Source organism: Periplaneta americana, chromosome 2 (genome assembly GCF_040183065.1).
Source record: "Periplaneta americana isolate PAMFEO1 chromosome 2, P.americana_PAMFEO1_priV1, whole genome shotgun sequence".
NCBI lineage: Eukaryota > Metazoa > Arthropoda > Insecta > Blattodea > Blattidae > Periplaneta > Periplaneta americana.
The window spans coordinates 126,837,213-126,863,839 of NC_091118.1; the positions used below are offsets into that span (position 1 = coordinate 126,837,213).

The 26,627-nt window shown below is 34.5% G+C and overlaps 1 protein-coding gene across 1 annotated transcript in view; it reads right to left on the reverse strand.

Annotated features, from left to right (window-relative positions):
• The window catches only part of LOC138694564 (uncharacterized), a 176,974-nt gene that overhangs the window by 38,581 nt on the left and 111,766 nt on the right, over positions 1–26,627 (reverse strand). The window contains exon 3 of the mRNA XM_069818423.1: positions 3,576–3,709. Within this exon, the coding sequence (XP_069674524.1) occupies positions 3,576–3,709 (134 nt within the window). The remainder of the gene's footprint in view (positions 1–3,575; positions 3,710–26,627) is intronic.

The following is a 26,627-nucleotide window of genomic DNA, read 5'->3' on the forward strand; positions in this document are numbered from 1 at the left end:
CACTCAAATTTAGCATACCAAAGAACACATTGTAGCAATTTAAATCATTTACGATTTTCATTTCACAAGTATTACGAGGAAAACGGTTGTATAACATAAAACGACATTATACTATAATAAGTTGCTCATGAGACATTAAAAGATTGTGTTATTATTATTATTATTATATTATTATTACTATTATTATTATTATTATTATTATTATTATTATTATTATTATTATTATTATTATTATTATCTCTGTACGTCGATCCTTTTTCAGCAGATGTACGAATAATGCGGTTAGCTCACAGATTTACAATGTGATGTTAAATGAAAGCTAGATGTAAGGACTTGACAATAGTTGAACTTTTGAAATCTTTGCCAATAAATAAATATCCGAAGCTTCGTTCTTTCGCTTGCTCTGTTGAAGCCATGTTCGCTACAACTTACGTTTGTGAAAAATTATTTTCAACAATGAAAATAGTAAAAACCAAATTTAGATCACGACTGACAGACAAATACCTTCGTGATCAACTACGAATGGCAGTGACATAATTCCTGATTTTGAAATTCTGTCGCAGAGACATTCTGAAGACAGTTAATTTTAGGTTGTGATAATGTGTCCTATGTTTTCTTGTTCATTTCTTTCTTCGTTACACGTACTAAACATTAGTTTGTAACCTTATGCTGTATAAAATTATATTTAAGTAAAGAAAATAAAAATCCGTTAATAAGTCAGACAGTTGCTTCACTTCCCCTTCGGCTGTCCGCCTCTCTCCATAGTTGCTATGCACGTTACAGGTTACACAGTGGCTCGGCGCACCATCACATTTTCGCCACTGCTGGCTTAAGGTATTCGAGTTAATGAGTTTTGAAATTTTGTTAAAATATTTCTAATACATAAATAACAACTATGGTTATTAAACATTAGTATGACATACTTTGAAATTCAGAAAAATGAAAAGAATGATAGTATCTTTAAATTTATTATTGGTATTACCGTCACTATTATTATTGTTATTATTATTATCATTATTATTATTATTATTATTATTAAGTATATATATATATACACACACACAGTATATTGATAGTGTTTCGTATGTTGGATCTAGCTTTTTGTCGTTAAACCTGCAATGCAATGAGACAAAACAGAAACATAGGAAGAAATATTCTAAATTGGAATCAAACAATATATATTACCTCCCACCTAGCTCTTTTATGTGATGACATTGGTCGTTACAGCCTCATTAACAGGCTTTACTTGTGTCACTTTAGCAACCAATGTACGCACAACTTGACTATAGAGTTCCTTGAACATAGTAGACAGACTTACTGTGAATGTAAACAACGAGTCAATATGCTGCGCTATATTCTACTGTCAAAAGTACAATCTAGTGACGGTGGAAAATGAAATAAGATACATACCTCACAATTTTCATGCCTCTCAGCGACGTTGAAGGCGTTAGATTTACAATGAACAACCATGTACATACGTACAACTAGTTCCAAAAAATGTTCACTATGAATTGAAAACGTAAGGTGATGGCCTGAGTTCGTTTCGTAAGGAGAGGCAGAAGAATATTGTGCTTCTGATCACTAACCGGATTGTACACTAACGTACAGGTAAACAGAACTCAACGCGCACCTCACTCCACATGTACTCTGTTGCAATATATCTTCATTTCATTCTTAAGTTGTCTCGGATCCTAAACCTGCTCATTAATGATAACACGATTTATACAACATCCGAGTTGGATATTTAATTTTATATTCAGTCAGTAGAATATATTTAGCGAAAACAACTTTTAATTATTTTGTTTCTTTTCGTAGCTTTGACACACATAATCGTATCGATTATAAATTATTATCAGATATTGAGAAGCGTGTCATATAAGAAATTTAATTATGGTTTATTTAACGACACTCGCAACTGCCAAGGTTATATCAGCGTTGCCGGTGTGCCGGAATTTTGTCTCGCAGGAGTTCTTTTACATGCCAGTAAATCTATTGAGATGAGCATGGATGGGCAACTCGTGCTCACAAAGTGCTAAAAAGCTTGAAAGAGAGAAAGACAGAGGGAGCCAGTCGTAGCAGTTACAAGTTGTTTGTAGTTTCGCTGCAAAAGCAGTACACTGCAACGGTGCGCTCTGGCGGCTCATGCAGATGGTCGTGATATCTACTCCATGATTTGGATTTCAGAACGACGCATGCTACAATAATTGTAGTAATTTTATACAGACTGTACCTAAGCACACATAACAAAATTATATTATTTCCTAGCTTTGTAAATTAGTTTAGTACTGGAAATAAACGGAATACAACCTTTTCAAGATACAAGAAACATAGCTGCAACACTTATTTAATTATTACACTATTTGTTAATATTTGTTATGAGGTATATATCTTATTTGAAACATAGAACGTGAGAATTTACAAGTCTTTATACATTAAAGAGCATTCCTCTGTTCTCAGAAAGGTAAAAAAAGGTAAAAAAAATTCAAGGAAGTATTTTTTTACATGTCACGGCAGATGAACTAAACTTACTTCTAAATTCTTTCTGTACATTGAGAGCTGTTACATTTCTTTCTTATATTAAGCTCTGACTCAAGCACATACAGTATGTATATGGATGCAAAGAGTATATTTGGAAATTCTGACTTAGGCAGCATTTCAAATTTATCCACAAATCCTCTTAGCTAGTCGATCATATGTCGTGCAATTCTATAACTCGCACGCACAACGTGCTAACGATATTTCATATCAGTCTCACTTTGTTGATATCCCATTTTTACCTTTAGCTATTCTAAAGCAGATCTAGACAGTATTTCTTTACTAAAACCTTCACTGTTTATTTGTAACATAAAATGTCATGCGTAAGAAAGTGTAATAGAACATAATACAAGAATCACCTCCCTTCTTAATAAAATAATCTTTCTCTTTCGACTCATCACTACAGGGAAATGATCTGGGGATTATATTGTTTTTCACTAAAACGAGCCGCCACTTACTGCAGACGCGAGCAAACTTGCTAGTACAGAGTCCGTTCTACTTGCACTGAGGTTGTGTTCACAGTTTGAGAGCACGAGTTGCCCACCCATGGACATGAGCCTGTCAGATTTAAGCACACTTAAATGCCATCGACCTGGGCCGGGGTTCAACTCACAATCACGAGCTTGAGTCATATATCAGCAGTGTTTGTAGAACGTACGAGTTATAAATTTTATTGATCTGACTCTTCAGATAAAATAAATAAATTCTGAGCTATTACAACTACAGCTCTATAATTACCTCGAACTCTATTCACGATGATTTCTTTAATCATGTACAGTTTTCCTAGTTACTTATCTCATGTGCTTGTGTTCATTACGAAATTGTTCCTGCATTGAAAAATAACTCTGCTAAGCAATATTCTTAGAAAAGTGGCAGGTTACAAGACTTTGCATTTGCTATAAGTGATTGGATTTAAAATAAAAACATGAAATAACTTTCTTGTTAGTAGGTTATTAAACAGTGATACGAACAAAGATACGTTTTTGCTCAAAATATGAATTACAATTTTCCATTTCAAGTAACTACTTGTAAGCACATACCTGTATGCCGTTGATTTGCCAGGTGAGGACAGCTGGAGGGTTAGATTTTCCGGATGTGCAGTTTGCAGTAACGTAATCTCCGATCGTGTAAGTTGACAACACACCTTCGATCATCGGATCTTCCGACGGGAAAGCTGCAACAAAGAGACATAACATATTACCTATAAGCACGAAAACGCAAGCTACTAATTTGTTCTTAAAAATTATGCTTATACCGAAAGAGATGTAAAGAGTTTTAATTGAAGACCATTTTGGAATTGTTAGTAATAGTAGTAGAAATAACAGTAATTTAATAGCAATAATAGCAAACAGTCCATTCTTATAATCAATCACAATCAAATAATTCGAATTTCCACATTTTTGTCTCAGTTTTATGTGGACTATGAACATCAGAAATAACAAGATATCAGGGTCATGTGTTCAGCATGACTGAAGAACATTGCGCAAGACAAAATATGATAAACAAAAGAGAATGAATCATGCCAATTTGAATGACTTTGAGGTGAATATTCATATCTTTTCAGGATTCGAATTAATTTGCACTGTATTTATAACTATTCACTTCTCCAAATCTAAACCGAAATACCTTACAGTAGTTTCCTTCTGTCAGCCAGTTAGAATGGTTCAGTAAAGACGATATTGATGTGACGAAACTTCAGGATTTGCTATTGTGATCATATGACCCGTTTGAAGAGATACAGCAACGGTATCCACTTGTGACCCGTGAGTGAATTTCCCCTTAAACCGTAGTTCCACCCCCCTCAATCGCACTAGACAACTAGAGAGCTACCCTCATGTTTGTATTTCTAAAGGAAAGAACAATGACGAACGTAAATGAGTGACACTGTAGTCTTCAGCATCAAGACAACTTTTATGCTGAATGGGGAGAAGAATAATTCTGTATTTTAGATCATCATCATCATCCTTCCACGTATTAGTCCTTTCACACTCAGACATTGACTTACTAATTGCAAAAATAAAGGCACTGCATTTTCTGATAATAATTTAGCGTGGATGACTCCTACCTTCTTGAACGCCAACAGTGCATATCTATCAATAATCATTATTCCAATTGGCGTACTACGATGACTGAAGTACCACAGGACTCTGTGCTAGGTACTTTACTATTTTCTATTCATATTAATGATATTTCTTCTAATCTAACATACTGCCGACACCATATTTATGCTGACGACATACAAATCGATCTGCATAGTTGACCTAACTACCTAAATGACGCTATAACTAAAATTGAATTCAATATATTAATGGTCAAAAACGTTAACTAAAGTTAATGATGACTTGAATTAAATATGCATATGGTTGGAAACGTACGCACTTAATTTAAGTGGAAGTAAGTCGTAGACTATCTTAAAAGAACATCAAAGGTCGAAGTGTGAGAAACAAAATTTGTCACCGATAATTGTAAATAATATTACTATACCATACAGCTCGACTGTGAAGAACTTTGGAATGTATAAGGATTGTCACCTGGAATTGAATGAACAAGTGCATCGCAGTTCCAAAAAAAAATATATTTTCGATTATTCACTCATTAAAGCGACTGAAGTACTTTCTTCCTGATAAACTAAAATTAATCCTTGTACAAACACTCGTGATGCCATACTTCGACTACTGCGATGTTATATTAAGTAACCTAAAATTACAAATTTGAGCAGCAGGCTACAACGTGTGAATAATGCGTGTATCTGTTACTCTGTTACATTTGAAATAGTCGTAAGTAGTCTATGACCACATTTCCCCGTCTTTTCAAACCCTGTCTTGGTTAGGCTAAGCGATCGACGAGTCCTGCATTCTCTTATTTCAAATTCTGCTCACCGCTACTCCAATCTATTTAGTTTCTCGTTTCCAAAATTTATCCGCATATCATCAGCTAAGTGCTAGGTCTCATCACAACAATTTGCTCATTATACCTTAACATCAAGTATCTTTATATTCTTCATCCTATAGAGCAGTGGTCGTCAGCACTCGCTGAAATGTGCAAAGGGTACGCGGTGCTGTCCCGTGTGCACTGTCGTGTAACAGATAGAGATAGAGAGCATACCCGCTAGCAGCTACGGAGTGCACCCTAGTGCACTGCGTTTTCCGGGATAAGAGATTAGCCCCAGCGTGCTCTGTGCTGACGACCCCTGCTATAGAGTTTCAGTTCCTAGAAATTGGAACTCGCGTCCTAGTGTACTATTGGACAGTAACTTATTTTAGGTAAAAAATATATAAATTATTGCTTAACAGATTAATTACTGATTAATGTTTGCTACTACTTATAATGGAACTAACATCTGTCCATTCTTATTATTAGCACTAATTTCTTGAAATATAATACAAAATCTGTAATGAAAAAATTTAATTACATTAATATTATTCTCATTATATCAATGTAATTCAGATATATATTTTGCTCCCTACAACATAGTCCTTGTAAACTACTATTAAATTAATTCTCATCATTTAACCAACTAGCTATCTCAACTTAATTATAATTCTTTACATGCTGCATATAAACTAAATTGAATTACATTAGCTCATAAATTAAGTTACCGTAATTTCCCATAACTATGGTCCAGGCACCCAAATATGGTCCAAAACGCATTATGTACTACTTAGTCCCCCAAGAGTTCGATGTTTGCCATTTAAGGCGCCACTGTGATGGAATTATGTTCCCCATAGATGCTTCCATCTACCATTACACGTGGCAATGATATGGATGCTTAACAAGGTCAGTGTGCATCGTTCTACTGAATGTGTGAAGACACGAAATCATTCAGTTTGTGATTGTCTGTTTCATTAAGCTCTCCTCTGTAGAACTGGTACGTTGTAGATATACGATTCTTTGTACAATTAAACCTGGCTATATAGTGTTTACTTTCACGTAATAATTAGACTGGCAGAGGTTAAGGACTGTGCGTGAAAAATGTTTAACCTCAAGGCTATAAGTCAGTCCTCAACTATGTACCACAATTTTTAATGGACCATAGTTGTATTTCATTCTGAAATATTTGTTTCAATAAAATGTGACCAATGTGATTATTTACTTCTGCAAATACGGTATTGCAGTATATTCTAAAACACCATTTAACATTATAGTTAAGTAAACAAAGAAACAGGCTGTTCCAGCATCAATGGTACTAGCACGAATAATTGTCCGGTAAAACGAAAACTTCAGGGTAGAAGGAAAACAACCGTCCCTGTAAGTGACTATTAGAGCGATGAAATTGAATTTTATACAAGTGGCGAGAAATGGAAGACATTTTATTCTATAGAAAGGAAAACATAATAAAACAAATTGAAGACACCAAACGCGTCTCGAAAAAGAGATATCTATTTTCAATTTCAGATTTACAAGAGAATTGGAAATTCAAAGGATCGAAATAAGCCTAATCAATGTAGTTCTCAGTACGATAAATAAACATTATCAGTAAATTTATTTGCATAATATTTTGGTAAGAATGTGTTTATTTTGATACCATAATTTTGTTCTTTAATATACACTCACCTGCGAAAAAACCGGGCCAACTACGTTTTCTTTAATTTTTTTTTTAAATTGTAGGATTTTTTAAATAATTGTAGGTGTGCTGAGGTTCATTTACTTACCCGCTAGTACCAACATCTGGGTGGCCACAAAATCAGTTGAACATTTGGAAGAAAATTGATATAATTTGTAAGTTTTTTTTTCTGGGACGCAATGTTTTCTTCATTTCATAAAGGATTTTCTCATTCTCGCCTCATAAAAAATTGAGAAACTTTAGGTGGCCAGGTTTTTTTGCTGGTGAATGTAGTTGTTTATTATTGCAGAAAAATGACTTTCAGATTTCACTTGTTTATTGAGTGTTTATGTAATGTGTACTAATAAAAAGGATCCATGTACATTTCATTTATTTTTTATATTTCTGTGCTAGATTGTGTTTCTACACTTAAATTACAAACTCAGTATATTGATTTACGAATAATTACAGCTCCAGCTATAGTCCATTCATGCTTTCAAGCATGAATATATGAGTGGACCATAGTTGGGCAACTCAGAATACAACTATGTACCAATGCTTATTATTTTTTCAACACTTGTAATTAAATAATTTCAAACACATACCTCAATATTTATTTAATATACACTTACAAGAGTCCGAAGCCAAAATTTCACTTAATCTGGATGAATAGTATTGAATATACAAAGAAAAATGTGACAAATGTGGACCATAGTTAGGGGAAACTACGGTATTACTTTTTCGTATAGGCGTTATCTCAAATTAAATAAACATGTACTAGTCGTTAAAATTTAACTGAAGAATGTTGCTGGAGAATATTTAGTGTACTGTAAATATTCATAATTTAAATATGTTACTATTGTATTGATTAAGGTTGGTTGATTGAAAGAGATGGTCTTATGGCCTTAACTCTGTCAGCAAAAATAAAACATTCTATTCTATTCTATTCTATACCTGCGCGTGTTCCTTTGACGACACCATGACTGACAAGGGAGCTCATGACCCGACCTCTGCATATCTTTTTGTGGCAATTGAAAACATTACAAAACTTGATGAGTTTTCCTTTCAGATAGCACTTTCTGTTTCATTATATCTTTAAGCTTCAACTTTTACAAACAACTGAAATTAGGTTCATTCGAGTGGAACAACGTGGTATTTAGAAACAGCCACTACAACGAAAATGATCTACGACGACCAGCTGTAGACAGTTCTACTATAATAAATACGCGTATGTATGCTTTCAGTTACTGAAAATTAATGAATTATTTTCTACTAAGTTTACGTCCCTTGCACTTAAAACATTAAAGCGAAGTGAATAAATTTGACAGAGCAAGTTAGCAACGCCACGCTGTTCCTACAGCTCTCCCTTTTCGATCACTTTTCCATTCATAGAATTTTTTCACACGAAAGATAGATGTAGGTACCTAATTCTAGTGCAGAGATCAAGAAAGCATGGAGCTCAACCTCCATGCCTCCCAAGCGCTTTTATGGCGTACCTATATAGAGAATACCTTTACCTTTTTCCTTACAGATTGTTGTCGGAGAAAATGTATTATCACGATCATGTACCTGCGTTGGTTGGGGATAGATAGTTCCCGAGACTTGGTTGCACAAGGAAATGTTCAGGGTCCCAGTCTAGTGCGCTCAGTGAGCGTTACTCTCTGTTGGGGACTCTCAGTTTCCGAGATCCGACAGTATGTAGCAATGGATTGCAGTATCTGGTTAGCGTTACAAAGTTGCCTTAATGAAATTTATATTATATCTGGAGTTTCAAATTCATTAATTGGGAATTAAGAACAACTCCCTGTAGAACAGGTCCGGGCACTAATACCTCAATCGGGTCACTGGAGACTACTCCTTAACTCCCCACTCCATCTTCCTAGGCAGAGATAGTTATGTTTCGAACAGATACGAGTAGACAGGAAGGCAAGCATTGCTGAGTGACGGATTGCACAAGGCAGGCATCATAGCTTTCAGTTCTCGCTGGTAGCCTAAAGTCCACCATTGATGAATTGTGCCTTACTGTGTGTTTCTTTCTAAAGCTGTGTAAGGGAAAAGGACATGGGAGGGGGTATCTCTCTTCCATTTCCCTTCGATTTTATGCTTAGGACAGCTATAGAAGAAATGTAAGTACCCAACTTCTTCCCTTCTTCTTCTTCCTCTTCTTCTTCTTCTTCTTCTTCCCTGGTTCTACAGTCCGGTATGGGCCTTGGCCTCTTCTACTATACGCCTCCAATCATCTCTGTTTCTAGCCTTAAGTTTGCAGACTCTAATCCTCATTGCAGCAAGATCTGTCTCCGTAAGTCCAACCTTCTTGTTCTTGGCCGGCCTTTACTTCTCCTTGAGTGAAGTCTCCTTTTGAACATTCGTTTCGGCATACGGTTGTCTTCCATAGGTGTCCCGGCCATCTTAATCTTTGTAATTTAATAAACCTAACAACGTCCTGGTTCTCTATTAAATAATTTAATCCCTGATTATTTAGTATTCTTCATCTATGCTCATTTTGCTTGATATGTCCGAATATCTTTATAAGGAAAGTGCCCAACTGCCTGACCAAATCGATTTCGGATCATTTCAATTTGTTGCTACCACTTTAGCCACATTGGATGATAGAAAACAAAGTTATTTAACATTTGACTGAAACTTTGTTAAAAAAAATTCGCAGTTTTTATGAGGAAAATTTCAAACCTACCTGTACGAAAATACATCTAGGAGTGTTCGTAAACAATTTTTAGTTGTCAAAATGATGATGTTCGACGGACATGCTCTGCGGCTCATGGTCACAAATTCTGTGTGCCCATATTTCATGCAAAACGTTGTCATCGGCTGTCAAACGCACGCAAGTTATGGACGCTAACGACTTGCAATAAAACTCAATCAGTAATATCTGCAAGTCATTAAAACATCAGAAAGTATGTTGGCAACGCTTTATCATAAATGTGGCAAAATATACTGCCTGAATCGCAAGTATGAAATAAACAACACCGCTCCTCGCTTTATTTATGAAGCCTCTCGGAGAGCTGGTTGATAATGTAGTGCTGGTATGCGCACTGTAACCAATATATCTGTCATCTGCATCTCGTTCAATACATTAGAGTGAAATGATTGGAGCCGGTCACCATATACGGAATAGTGTAGGCGGAAATTTGAAGACTTGTGAAGTCACAGCGTGGGTTCAAATCTCATCTAAGACAGAATGTCAATTGCCAATGTTAAGAACCTTTTGTGAAACGATTATATATCTAATATATAAAAATAAATTTCATTAATTTCTCATTTCCTTGTATCAAGAATGAGGAGGGAATTTTATTATGCCTAAAATTACTACTATTGAGTTAATTTTTCATAAGAAAATTACTTAATGAAATTTAATTGGTCAGAGCTAAAAGGAATTGTCAGTTTTTACAACTTTCAAGGAGAAAGAAAAAATGTTATATCTTCAAAAGATTTGTTTGTACACATTTTTCACTCATTCAGTATTGTAGAGTACCGACAGACACAACGTTTTCAATAATGAATAAATATTTAGAGTTGTTTAATCATTTAAAAATAATTATTATATAAAACTGACATAATGCCTTTTAGCACGGAAATTGATTTCCAATAATGGAATCAGCTTGAAATTTTATATAACTCTATTTAATTCACCGAAACATGGTTATCAAATACGAAATAGTGTTAGGAAGTAGTCTGCTGTGTTTATCCAGTACTAATACAAAACATAATAATTCAATATTTTTTTTTTAAATAGGTACTCAAAATTAATAACAAATACCCACTAGATAATAACAGGTTTACTTGTATAAAAAGTCATCAACATAGATTAATTAAAAAAAATTTTAAAAAATTAGCAAAGGAAAAAAAGGTGTTCAAATACATTACATGTTATATTCTCTATCCATTACTGATCTGTTATAATCTCCTCCCCTGGCGGTAGTATCTCCTGCAGGCTATTCCAGAATTTTTTCTTAAGAACTCAGTGCCTTAGATTTCACACATTTAACTAATATGTTAATATCCTGTATCTTTTTAGAATTGGTTCGTACTTTTCCATCATAATGTGCTTTATCTTGAAACTTTGTACAGTAGTGGCAAAAAAACCGGACCGACCCTTGTAGCTGATTTCAGAGCCTTATTCACTCCATAGCACGATAGACTGGTAACTAAGACTTTCGTGGTTCGAATCCTGCCTGGAAAGAAAACTTTTTTTTTTGTTCCTTATTCAAATTTATTCCCAATACTTTTCGATTGCAACGATATTTTACTACTTAATTAACTTATTATTGCCAGAACATGAATTTTACCAGCAATCGAAGAGTATTGGAAATAAATTTGAATAAGGAACAAAAAAAGTTTCCTTCCCAAGCAGGATTCGAACCATGAAAGTCTTAGTTCCCAATCTATCGTGCTCTGGAGTGAACAAGGCTCTGAAATCAGCTACAAGGGTCGATCCGGTTTTTTTTTTGCCACTACTGTACAAAGAATGTTCTACTCTGACTTCATCAGAGAGAATGTTTCATTGAAGAAACTGTAAAATCTGAAATATACAGGATGTTAAAAAAAAGTATCCAATATTTTAAGAGCTGATAGTATGCATCAAAACAAGAAAATAATGTCTAATAGACATGAGTCCTACAACTCATACTTTCTGAGCTCTGTACACTTGTTCATAGGATGTGCTCAATGTGACGTCCATTTATGGCAATGCATTTCTCTGCCCTACAATACAGCAGACTACCAGATAATCATACCGTAATTGACACTCCTGGCACTCGCAAGGAATACTGAAAAAAAAAGTCTGGGTGCGGATTTGAGCGGGGTTCAGCAGAGATGATGATGTAAATTTTCATAATCAGCATGTCTGGGCAGATGAAAATCCCCATACAGTTGAAGAAACAAGGCATCAGCACCGATTCTCAATCACTGTATGGGCAGGTGTTCTTGGTGGCAGATTAACAGGCCATATATTCTACCACAGAGATTAACTGGGTATGGTTATCAGGACTTTCTTCGTAACATATTAAAACAAATTTCAAATGCATTGCCATGAATGGACGTCACACTGGGCACCTCTTATGAACAAGTGTTCAGATCTCAGAAAGTATGTGTTGTAGGACCTATGTTTATTAGACATTATTTCCTTTTTTTATGCATAATAGCACCTCCTAAAATATTGGATACTTTTTATAACACCATGTATAAACTGTTTAAAATATGCATAAGACCATACTTGCTTTTGTTTCTTTCAAGTAATTTAGTTTCATTAGATATAGTGGTTTTCTTGAATAGTTTCGGCCACCAGGTATTGAAATTTAATATTTCACCTTGGTTCAAAACATGAATTTCAACTTACTTCTTGCTATTTGCTGCAAGTTCTACAAATTCTTGGTGTTTTTGCGCTCTGTCAAACGTGTGTTAAGTTTTTTTTTCTTTAATCGCCAAAATTTCTGTCACATGACAGATAAGATTGCCCGTCTTCAGCAAATCTATGTGTTATTGTATTAAATCTTTTTTTTTACTGTTAAAGATATGCACATTCTTATCATGGTGTAGTTTTTATTTTGTAGGTATTAAAATTGTCAGAATATAGTTTTTTTCATCTTCACTAAAATATTTCAAAACATGAAAATCTGATGTATTTCTTCATAAGTTCTGTAGTACGAAATTAAGTGATATAATTTGTAATATTACATTTGCACTAACTTCTAGTCTTATCCTGTTTTCATTTACTTGTTGTCCACCATTAATTTACATCATACAAGACAAGGATGACATTTTTAACCCTTAAATTGGCAAAACTTCATTTCTCACACTAATTTATTAAACCTTGTCGGACTGTAAAGAAAACAACTATCGCAATGTCCATATTTTATATGTTGTACAATATTTAGATAAGACTATTTCGTTTATATGACGTCATTCCATTTTCGACCAATGAAGTGTAATGAAATTTTGAATTCCAACCAATCACAGTCACACTTTGCGATAATTTCTGCAGCTAGATTTATCGCTATCAATTTATTGCATGGTCCTTCATTTGTTTAGTCGTTGTCGCCCACTGTTTCCCCGTAAATTGATGCATACATACATTAAGATACATACATTAAGATGCAACTACACGGTTAAACTTTCCTTTCAACTTTAAAGCAATGAATGCAAGATTGATATTTAATATTAATTAATATATTTACGCAGTGAAGACCACGTTCAAAACGGCGCACCATGTAGACACAAAATCTTTATGCATCTTAATTGAACGTACATTTTAAATTTGATTATTTCAATATTCTTCCCAGATTGCACGCATACGCGATTAGAATATTGAACTGTGTAGATGCAGCTTTAGTTCCATTACACACTATAGCGAGAATGCGTTTGTGAAGCCATAAAAAATTCTTTTGTGTAGCACTCATTGTAAGTAACGGTCGAAACAAGGCACAGCTTCCGCAGGTAGGCCTAACGCAACCTATAAAATTGTAGCCTATAACATTTGTATTGAAATTAAACAATTAATAGACGTTCAAATTTATGTAACATCACCGCACGTCAAACTCAAAGACCTTGCATAGTAATAATAAGGTCTTTGATCAAACTGCCTTTCGTATGGCGTAATAAAATTCGTGTTTTAATTAGACCTATCTATACAGAGATGACTTCACTGTGTAGCAACATGTCTCGCTGTGAATACCTAAGCATTGGTATATAGCTGTCTCCACTGTTACTGTTAAATTAAATTATGATTTCAGCAGATAATGAAAATGTATTTGTTATAATAATAAGAGAAATGTGCAGTACATGTAATTAACATTGTTAAACCTGTATTTCGCTTTTCGCAATTGGCATTACTTAATAATAACATCGAATTTCTTTATTGCAATAATCGATATTCATCTACGAGTATTTGAACTTCACAATGTCTGAATAGGTTAAGTATTCGTTAATATACAATTATTAACATTTTGTGATCGAATTTTAGGAATATATTATTTAAATTTTTATTTTATTCACGAAATAGTCCTAATAAATGTCACTCGAGGTCTGAGATTTCCCAGATAAATCCACTGGCTTAGCTCGTGGATTTATCGGCAGATCTCAGACCTCTCGTGACATTACTACAGATAATAACTGCCTCCCATTGGAGGTAGCCCAGAAGGACTCAGTATACTCTCCTACATGAATTTTACAATATTAAATGTTTACATAAATTTTGTAGAAAGAAAATTAAAATAAACATATATGAATATAAAGTGAATAAAAAAATTAAACCGAGTGAATATGATGACTCATAATTTGGCAAGAGCGTTTCAAAACTGAAGTTATGATGTCAGCAGTAAGTGTCTGTGGTAGTTCAAAAGTCTTCCTGAAGCTTTCAAAGAACTTGGGAATCACACCACGAGCTCCAATAAGAAGACCAATCACCTCAATGTCTTCAAGCTGGTATTTTGCTTTGAAGTAATCAACTGTTGGCAGATAAATGTTGATCTTTTCTTTATTGACATCCTCCGGCTGGCTACTCCCCGTTTCAACCCTTATGGTAGGATCAATTATATATCCTTTCTTGGTAGTCTGGGAATACGCTATGATGTCAATACGTCTAGAGGAGCCATTAGTAGCAAGGCAAAAATCTTCCTCTTCTACTATCCAAGACTTTTTTCTTAAAGCAGTTGTAATTAAGGATCGAACATGATGGTGTCTGGCATTTCGGAGAAGTAAACCTCTGTTACACTGACCTTGGACGTGGGCAAGGGTTTCAGTCTCCGAGCAGCCATGTCTGCACCGGGATCCGTCCAAAGAGCGACCAGGTACTCCTCTAACTGCTGCTAAATTGGCATTCATTTTGAGGCAGGTTACTCATTCAGATGTAGATAGTCCAGACTTATTAAAAATCCAGGCGTACTGTGAAATTTTAATTTTCCTACCATTTTTTTTCTATTGTTCTATTAAAATTATAGCATATAGCCTATTAACCTGTTGTATCCTATAGGATACTTTGTCAATTTAAGGGTTAATAACATTAAATTTCTTTTGTGACTAGATTAATTTCTTTTCCTTTTTGGAGACATTTCTCACAAAATCACCACACAAACATAAACTATAACACACAATGTAACTAACAGAATAAGTATTGAAAATTAAAACGAGTATGTTCATTGTTGAGTGTGATGTTTACACGTGAAATCATAACAAGCGCGAGTCATAATATTACTTCAATGCTGCCATACAGCTCACAATGTCCGGCGCTGAATGGCATGTTGTCAATGACATAATGCTTTTCTCCTCCGTAAGCCCTGGTATGACTAGTGATTCTTAGCATAAGCAGAAGTTTCACAAAATTCTTTTCTCCACCGTTTGATGCAGCTTACTTTTAAATATCTAACTAAATAAAAACATAAAAATGAGATTTTTGACATAATGCCTTTTAGCTCTGACAGATTCAATTCTATTATTATAAATTAATCAATTCAAGCAATAAAAAATTATTTCTGGATTGCAAGTTTTTGCACTAACATTATATCAAACCGAGAAAAAAAAATAAGAAACCATCATTCTCAAATGTCATGCAAAATTCTGTAGCTGGAGCTTCGTGGGTTTTTGAGTTATTGGAACTTTAATGTAAATTTTCAATTTTACATAAATTCTTATTCAGAAATAAGATTTTTATTGTGAATAAACTATTTAACTAATTTCAATGTACTTTTCAACACTTATTCACTCTACTATGGTAAATTTACATGAAAAATTTCCTGCAGATATCTTTGACATATCAACATTTTACTTTTCTTTGTTGAAAATTTAGAAACCGCGCGTCTGGGTTGCCTTTACTTTATTGCAATTTAACTTTATATAAGATATATTTTATTTGAAAAATTATTTGTTTCCCATTTCTATATAGTATTTTACTACAAGTTTTGCATTTTGAAGACATTTCGTGTTTTATCTCATATTCAGAATTCATTAAAAAGTGATATAATAGGTATGTAAAATAAAAATACAAAAACACAAGCAAATTACAGTCATATCACATTTAATCGCTCTTGTGAAAAATCGCCACCCCTAGGTATAATATGTATAGATAACTACAGAGGAATGCCAGATGCGACGGACGGAAAAACCAGCTGATGAACCACGAGCACAAAACTGTCATGCAACTCGTATCGCAGGGATGTACAATAAGTCTCCTTGGGCTGTATGTAGTACGTAAAGGATGATCTCGCACGTAATGTTATAATTATCGAATTATAAATAGTTCGGTTAAATAAATATAATTGCCACCGGCATAGATCGGTCGGCTAAGACGCTTGCCTGCCGATCCGGACTTGCGCTCGAGCGTGGGTTCGATTCCCGCTTGGGCTGATTACCTGGTTGGGTTTTTTCCAGGTTTTCCCGAACCGTAAGGCGAATGTAAGGTACTCTGTTGCGAATTCTTGGCCTCATCTAGTGAAATACCATCTATCACCAATTCCATTGATGGTAAATAACATAGCTCCGGTAGTTGATACAGCGTTGTTAAATAACCGACTAAAATGTAATTCATTTCACGTATATGATGTTCTTCGTATATGATAATAAATTCTAATACTATTCTTAATACATTATAGACATCTAAAGTGACATGAAAATTTCAAAATGTATTAGTCTTTTGTTATGACATGTTTCTAATTATATCATTTGACAAATTACCTACAACACTGTGGAGGCAAATCGTACAAGAGAAAATATTTTGTGGATAATGTATCTTATATACAGAACAAAAGTGACCTTCACAACTTATAGTGGGAGGCATTATTTTCAATACGGTCTTTCTTGCCTTTTAGAATATTTGGGATGAAGTAGGAATTCCGAATTTATAATTTAGAAAAAAATATAAATAAATAAAAAGTTATGTTTGTACACGTAAAAATGTATACTGGAGGTAACATTTTTACTTATGAATACCGTATATAAAAGTAAATTATCTAATTTACAATATTTCCATAACGGCAATTGAAAAATTAAAATTACCTAGCGACTGTAAAATAGAAATATAACAGCTCTCCTCACTGTTAAATGAGCTGGCCCGGGTTCAAATCCTGATTGGGACAAGTTACCTGGTTGCAGTTTTCTCCGATATTTTCCCTCAGCCACTTAAAACAGAATTATTATTTTAATTAATAACAGTTACAGGTCGACCAGAGAATCGTGGCAGGCGTGGCTCCGGGATTCGTCTACGAGTGCCATCTGTTTAGGGGAGCTGTACAAATCCTAGGGAGCCGTAAGGTCTTTGAAAGTGGACTACAGACAGACCGGGTAGTGCAACTCCCTCGGATAGATGGCGGCTTGGTGAGTCGCGTAGTCTACGGTGGCGTTGCCTCCAGTTAAAGTCAAAGGATGCAGCAGAAATCAAGCACGAATTCCGAACAAATGTCATCTATCTCAGGAGGTGGTTCACGCGGACTCCGTCAGAAATGGATGCCATAGTCAAATCGTTACGATGGCTCCAAGCAGTGAATCATGTGCATGAAGAACAGTCCTAAGGACTTAAAAATCATTCAAAATGAGAAGGTTGCACAGTAAGCCTAAGGTTGCGGCTATTGCCTTTGGACCCACCTCTGAGAAGAGAAAAAACATGTTACTAAATTTAAACAGTCGAATCATACAGAACAATCGGTAATATAACTGTTTTGTAATATCTAAGTTTCATTTTTTTAAAGCAAATTAAATAACAAAAGCTTCTCACCCGAATAATAACAGGGATTTCTCATATTTATCCTGCGTTTAATTTCTTCTGGAGTGTCTTTTATATTTGTTACTGTTACCCCAAGATATTTGAAGTTTTCCACCTCTTCTAAAGACAAATTTCCAATTTTTATATTTCCATTTCGTACTATATTCTGGTCACGAGACATAACCATATACTTTGTCTTTTCGGAATTTACTTTTAGACCTATCTTCTTACTTGCTTCAAGTGAAATTCTCGTGCTTTCTCTAATAGTTTGTAGATTCTCTCCTAGCAGATTCACGTCATCCGCATAAACAAGCAGCTTATGTAATTTGTGCAATTCCAAAACCCTCCTTGTTTTTCTGAACTTTCCTAATGGCATAATCTAGAGCTAAATTAAAAAAGTAAACGTGATAGTGCATCTCCTTGCTTTAGCCCGCAGCGAATTGGAAAAGCATCCGACAGAAACCGGCCTATACGAACTCTGCTGTATGTTTCACTGAGACAAATTTAATCGAACTAGCTTGTTGAGAATACAAAATTCAATAAGAATATTATATAAAACTTCGGTCTTAACCAAGCCATATACCTATTTTAAATCTATGAATAACTGATGTGCTGTGCCCTTCTACTTCCATTTGTTCTCCAATATCCGTCGAATACAAAAAATCTTATCGATATGCGATCTATTACACCTAGAACCACATTCATTATCAACAATAATTTCATCTACATATGGAGTTAAACTTCTTAAAAGAATATTGGACAAAATTTTGTAGGACATCAATAAAAGTGATATTCCTCCAAAGTTGCTACAGTTAATCTTTCCCCCTTCTTAAAGATAGGTACAATTATGGACTGAAGGAGTCCTGGTCAGTCTTTTCCCCTTCTTGAAGACAGGCACAATTATGGACTCATTCCATTGTCCTGGTCAGTCTTTTCCCCTTCTTGAAGATAGGTACAATTGTGGACTCATTCCATTGTTCTGGTACAATATTATTTTCCCAAATAGCAGGTACAAACTTATGAACTTCAATAGATAATGCGTTTCAACCCTCTTGTAATGATTCTGCTGGAATGTGAATCCACCACCATTAAATAACATTATACATATGTATATGGAAGAGATAGTCACTATAATGCAAAACAGATCACATTGTGACAAACTTCTTTAACCAATTTCAGTGCAACGCTGTGTATAAACTATTTGAATTAAGTCTTTTCTACTCAATCATTAGTCATACGAAGCTCTTTGCATATCATACACTTTACGGTTTTCAATACTTGAGTAATGTACTTGATCTGGTTCACTTTCCTTTCCGTTTATGTCTGATACTCGAGACTTGAGACTGAACTATATTTGATTTCAAGCAGCGCATCTTAGATAAATGAAGTATTCTTAGATGAGTATAAACGACTCAAGTAGGTTCACAGCATTTAAAAGTTCAGATTAAAATCATACATAATGAAGTGAACGTGATCAAACTTTGGAAATTATGGAGAATATTACGACACTTAATTTGAACTGACGTCTGATTATTAGTAATTTAAAATCCTTCAACCTTTACGAGTTAATCAAAACCAACAGCAGATAATAATTACAATTTTTCATTCGTTATTTTACGACACTTCATCAACTGTTGTGGTTATATACTCGTAGCGTCTAAAAGGGATGAAAGTGATAATGCCAGGGTAATAAGTCCAGGGTTCGGCACCGAAAATTACCCAGCATTTGCTCTTACTGAGTTGAAGGAAAAACGGGTAATTTGTCCCAACCAAGATTTGAACCTGGGCCCTCTCGTTTCACGGTAAGGCATACTAACTAGAAAATGTGTTAAAGTAGCTCGGAGAAATGAAGAAACTGAAGGAATTACGGGATGTTTAAATCAAAGATTCGTAATCAGATTATAACGTGAATCATCCTTACCATTGTCGTTTAAGCTCTGAGTGAATGAGTGAGTGAGTGAGTGAGTGAGTGAGTGAGTGAGTGAGTGAGTGAGTGAGTGAGTGAGTGAGTGAGTGAGTGAGTGAGTGAGTGAGTGAGTGAGTGAGTGAGTCCTGGGGTTGATGCCGAAAATATAACTAATATTTATGTCTACAAAACTTATAATTGAGGCACGTTTTCATCTAAAGCGTTGTTGTATTGAAATACTTCCTGCCTCCAATTTGGTATTTTTATTCTCTGTTTTCCGCTTCAAATTCCTGCGGTATCACAGTTAGTTTAATGCACCCATGTCCGTCTTCAAGTCGATGAACGAATAAAAATAGATCGTAAGTTTTCCTCAATCAGAGTTTTTTTTCTATCTTCAGTTTCTTTTCGATGTAAGGCATTATAAAGATTTATCAGCTTTTCAGACTCTCGACTAGGTTGGAACCCATAGAGTAACCACTAGACTAATGAGGGCGATTAAAGTCCAAATATATTATGGAAGTCTATTCCCGACATCATGGGAAATTTTTAGGATGCGGACAGATTAACAAACAAGTTTGTCGCTACAGGTTCATTATGTTTCAGCCAGTAATTACAGCACAACGAAACAAGATAACAATGAAAGATGTAGGATCTGTGAGTGTGCTTATTCTCCGGTTACATCCCTACCCGCAAGGCTCCTCTTTTCCACTGCTTGTCCTGATGAGAGCCACTGGTTCATGTCTTTGAAATGGGCATTCTTATCTCTTTCAGTTCCAACTTTACTGCAGCCGACTCCCTGGCTCACTTCCAAATGGGCTGGATTTGAGCCCAGGACTTCACACGGTAAATATATTAACCTGGAATGAATTTAATAGCGACGAACGCATTAGTGGCCGATAACTTGCGCCGCGGGGACCGTTCCTAATGCTTGCTTGTGTTAACATGCACTGCATTCCTACGAGCTTAGAAATTAAATGCCGCTAGGTTTAGTTCTAGGCAAGAGCAGTTCAGGTATAACTGCTCTTATTGGAACTGGAAACTAGGGGTGGTCGGGGTAATTTGGGTATAGTGAGATAATTTGGGTATAAGTTACAATTTATTGAATAAAGCTTTACCTGTTCTTCAAACACATGCCAATTAAATATATGTATATTTCACGATTGCCTATCATGGAGTGTTAAAAACTTGTGTTTATCATACTGATTAAAAAAACTATTGTTTACCAGTCTATGGAATGATCCATCACATTCAAAGCAATATTATTGGGAAACCATTTGAGATACAGTAACAAAATTCATGTAGCATATGTGTACATTACATATGTCTATAACATGTTTTTAATAAATTTAGTAATATCATTAATAGTTAGTTAGTAAATTACAATTTAAAACTTGGGGTAATTTCAGTATGTTATAATTTATTGAATGAAACTTTACCTAATCTTCGAACACATGTTGCTTTAAAATACATTGTCTATTTCACAATTGTCTATCATAGAGTGTTAGAAATTTTGTTGATTGCACCGATATGTGTGGTAAAAAGTAGATTTTATTTACCAGTGTATGAAATTACACATATCACATTCAAAGCAATATTGTTGGAGAACAAGCTGTAATACAGTAACCAAATTCATTCATGTGTACATTACACATGTTTAGAAAATGTTTATAATAAATGTAGTAATATATCATTAGATAGTTTGTTAGTAAATTACAATTGAAAACCGTGGGGTAATTTGGACATGTAATTATAGGTCTTAGTAACTAACCTAGTTTTCGTTTCAGATAATTCCACGTAGACAAATTATGAATTGATGAAAGACAAATAAATATCCGAAGTGTTTTCTGTACCTGATTTTAACGGGCGGTATTTTAAGTTTACGAAATAAGCCTTATCAAGAACTTAAGTATTGGCTGAAAATTTTTGTCTTGTTAGGTATTTAAGCTATTGAAATGTTTACCTAACCTCCGCATTTTGTTCTAGGGGACATGTATTAACCTATGGTTGGTATAATTTGATCTTATACGGACTTTAAAGCATGTTTTACTTAAATAATACACATCATATCCAAATTTCCCCATCCATGGGGTAAATAGAGTGTAGGTAAACTTAATGTTATTTTTATGGTAAGGAGAGGACAACGTACAGGCCAGTTATTTTATGGTGACAGCTCTGGCCTGGCGACGCAGTGGTTTGGATGAGTTCACTGCTTGTTCCAAGGGGTGTTCCTTTTAGTCTTCCCCTGGCTGCGCTAGCGGTCACATCTCGGGAACGTTAGTATGGGCGTACAGTCGCGCTAAGATCTTACTACACCACCACTGTCTTGTATATTGCAATTTAGTGTGTTTGTTACGTACATTTCATTTAGTTACTTAAATAGTAGTAGTGCTTTTGTTTTGTATTATTTAGTATGTAGTATTTATTGTCTAGATTCACTGCTATTTCTGTTTGTGAAAATGCTGCCTGTTAGAAGCAAACTGAAAGGTCGGGTATTGCATTCGCAGTCGCGAGAAGTCGTGAGCAACGTGTAGCGCTTTATGAAGATAGCGTCGGAAGAAAAAACGGAACAAATGTTGGAAAACTTGTAGCAGAGTTTACCGCTGTGTCTGAGAGCTGTGTTAGGTAAATAATAAGGGAGAGTAAAGACATTGATAATCGGCGCCAAAATCAACTGTGGACAACTTTAATGAAGCTGTCATAAGATGAACTAAAGCACGAGTTATATATTTCACAGAAATAGCGGCCCACACTTAAAAAGTATATATATATATGTATTATTGAAATTGAAAGACTGTCGACTTTGAGGAAAGTTATTTTGAAATTAGGATTTCATTGAAAAAAATACAAAATAATCGCCAAATTCTGGTCGAGCATCACAGCATTAGGGCCAAAATTAGCAGTATTTTAGGAAAATAAAGAAATACAGAGAAGAAGGCAGCTCCATCCTTTACATGGATGATGATGATGATGATGATGATGATGATGATGATGATGGTGGTGGTGGTGGTGGTGGTTGGAAAGGTAACAGTGAAGCACTGATGAACATTACCGATATTTCCGCATGAGTATATTTCATTGTTAATTAGTGATTAACTGTTAAATATAGTGATACGATTGCTGCTCAGTGTATTTCCACATTAGTGTTTATTAGTGATTATTGTTCCGAACTGTTTCTCATTGTATTTCCACATTGGTTTACTTCTTTATTGTTTATTATTGTTCCGAACTCCTGCTCATTGTATTTCCATTAGTTTACTACTTTAGTGTTTATTAGTGACTATTGTTCCGAACTGCTGCTCATTGTATTTCCACATTAGTTTACTTCTTTAGTGTTTATTATTGTTCCGAACTCCTGCTCATTGTATTTCCATTAGTTTACTACTTTAGTGTTTATTAGTGACTATTGTTCCGAACTGCTGCTCATTGTATTTCCACATTAGTTTACTTCTTTAGTGTTTATTATTGTTCCGAACTCCTGCTCATTGTATTTCCATTGGTTTACTACTTTAGTGTTTATTAGTGACTATTGTTCCGAACTGTTGCTCATTGTATTTCTATGTTAGTTTACTTCTTTAGTGTTTATTATTGTTCCGAACAGCTGCTCATTGTATTTCCATGTTAGTTTACTTCTTTAGTGTTTATTAGTGAATATTGTTCCGGAGTATGAAGTGAACACAGTGACAAGAGCTCAAAATTATGCAGACGCTGCAACGTGAGACTTCATTTCTAATATGACTGTATTTCCCTCCCTCCATTCGCTCCGTCTCGGCTCGGTCTCCCTCCCACAGTCGAACCTTCTCCTCTCTCGCGTCGACGAGCTGTCACCATAAAGTAACTGGGCTGTACTTTAAAATGCAGAAGAATCATTCTAGATCACAGTGCTAGCATACAAAAAAAAAGTCTGGAAAATTTTGTCATAGTAACAGGTTATCGGTCTCTAAACTTATAAAAGTCTGTTTTTAAACCCGAATTATCTTAACCTACCCTACATCATAATATAAATAACTGAAATTATTTTAGAAGCCGTACAAATATTACTTTAATCTATCTAAACTATCAGACAAGTTAATATTTTCAAACCATTCTATAAATCATACAAAACTCTTAACGTCACAATTTAATCATTTGAGAAGATGAACTTATCTGAAAACCAACAGAGATAGATATTTCAACAATTCTGCAATCATCAAAATCATTTTACAGAAAATTATAAAGAATTTGGAAAGAACGTAAATTTATGCAGAAACCGTATAAATAATTCAGAATAATTTGAACCACACTAGAAGACATCTAAGCCATTTAAAACCACTTAAACAGCCAGATATAGTAGTTTGTGTATAAGGCATGGTAAAGTGATTCATAAACAACAGCAATGTACATACATATTTCGAGACAATTTCAACCACTACAGAAATCACATGCCGGTACCCAAATCATTCCGAAAACAAACTAAATCAGTCCTGGAGACTAACAACCCGAGAAGGGAAGTAAGTTTCCTCCTCTTTTCCTTTCTTACACAAGCAATACAAGTTATATGATCATTTATTTACAGTTCTGTCAGTGGAATCCATATTTTCAATTAAATATAATATTTATTTCCATTTTTTCATAGAAAAATCGATCCATAAAAATAATAAAAGTCTTAATTTCTTAACACACCGGTTTCAGCCCATTTTAGTAAAAACTAAACAAAAGAAATAAGTCGGTTACTCCTTTAAACTACTCTTTGAAAGTAACGTGCACTAGAACTCAAAATACTTAGTTGTTTAAGGCCCAATTGTATAAAACTCCCTGACTAAAGATCAACTTTGATCGAAGATCGAAAAGTGAACCGAGTTCAGACACTTCTTCTATTCTATAAAACTTTTCTGCAATAAAATTGCCTTAGTTCAAATGCAATCTAAGTTCATGTGAAAAGGATTTGGCAACATCGCATAAACAGATTAAGTATGTGATGCGTGGATCATGTTGTACAGGTTTCTTCAGTGTTGCCAATCTAGCGACTTTAACTTTTTTTCAACGACAATTTGTTTGAACTTTATATTGCTTAAATAGGGTTTTAGGGACCTTTTTAGCACCCCATAGTGACAAAATTTAATATTACTTTGTTGATAATGGGAAATCTAGCAACTTTCCAACTACTTTTGGCGACTTTCCGTACACTCTGTTGGAGACACTGGTTTGTTTTGTGCATTGTAAATAATGACGGACAATAATAAGAAGGTTGAGCGTTCTCCAAATTGTTATCATGTTATGGTGTTTGATACTGCTAGACATAATAAATCTTTATAAAACGACAATTTTCGTTTAATAAAACAGTTAATTGAAAATTTTTGAAATTACCTATCATATCCATTAATAACTTAATGGTTGTTATAAACATAATATAATTATAGGTTGTTATTTCATACTGCTGAACACGATAGAGCCTTATAAAATATAAGAATGTTTGTGTATTAAGGCAAGAAATTGAATATATATATACCTTTCATATCTATTAATATTAATAATAATAATGGATATTTCATTTGCACAATCTGTCACTCGTATATTTCAAACAGAAAAGAAATAACTGAACTTGGATCATCTAACTTAATCGGAGAAATTTCTTCAGTCAAGGTTAACTTTAGTTTAAGACAAATTAATCTCAGATTAGACTTTATACAACACAAAATTTCAAGTTCAGCTAGAACGAGGATCAATTTAACCTCTGATCTAAGATTAAATGGTTTATACATTCGGCCCTAAGTCTATTTAAACATAGCCTAATATTATTTAATTTTTGTCGAGATCACTTGAAGGAAAGACAGCACATTTTGCTGCGTTTTTTAGTGGTTATTTTTTTCTCCTTTCTTGTTTCCTGGATTTCCTTTTTTTTTCTCCAATTCATTTTTCCTTCTTTTAGTTCTTTTCTTTCTTTTAGCTTACCCGTGGGAAAAGTTTCAAAGGGAGCTTTAACCTGATGTTGAGGGAGGCCCCTCGTGAGGTGAAACAAGTAGTTAATATTATAATATTCGGCATATATGTTTACTCTTATTTTATTTTCAGACTTCTTACCATTTATGCGTATATTTGTTAATTCGTATTGTAGAGTTCATTGTGATATTCATTAAATTAATTGTAGAGAGCAAGGATTATGATTATTAATATTCTGGAACCGATAAAATCTCTTAAAATCATAATTTCCATTACACATTTTTTCATAAACACTGCAGCCATACAAGTTTTAAAGCGTTACATTTGTTACAGTTTGATGTTTGATTTTGTCTATCGGAAGCCTGTACTATATCACGAAACGTTATCCTCCGGTGACATCTGTACACAAAGTAGTGCGCAACTGTTAATTTTGTCTTATCGATGTTATTTTAGGTACCGCAAATGTACAGTAGTGGCAAAAAAAAACCGGAGCGACCCTTGTAGCTGATTGCAGAGCCTTGTTTACTCCAGAGCACGATAGGCTGGTAACTAAGACTTTCATGGTTCGAATCCTGCCTGGGAAGGAAACTTTTTTGTCCCTTATTCAAATTTATTCCCAATACTTTTCGATTGCAGCGATATTTTACTTCTTAATTAACTTATTATTCCCAGAACATGAATTTTACCAGCAATCGAAAAGTATTGAGATTAAATTTGAAAAAGGAACAAAATAAAGTTTCCTTCCCAGGCAGGATTCGAACCACGAAAGTCTTAGTTACCAGTCTATCGTGCTGTGGTGTGAACAAGGCTCTGAAATCAGCTACAAGGGCCGGTCCGGTTTTTTTGCCACTACTGTACATCATACCATTTTATCAGCCAAAGATTTCGAAGTCCCATTACAATACTATAGTCTTGGTCAAATATTAACCAGAAAACATCGGGTTTGATGACAACTATAGTAGGCACTATGCCATCTACGAATACCAGCTGAATATGTCCAATTTCGGCATACCACTCAAGTT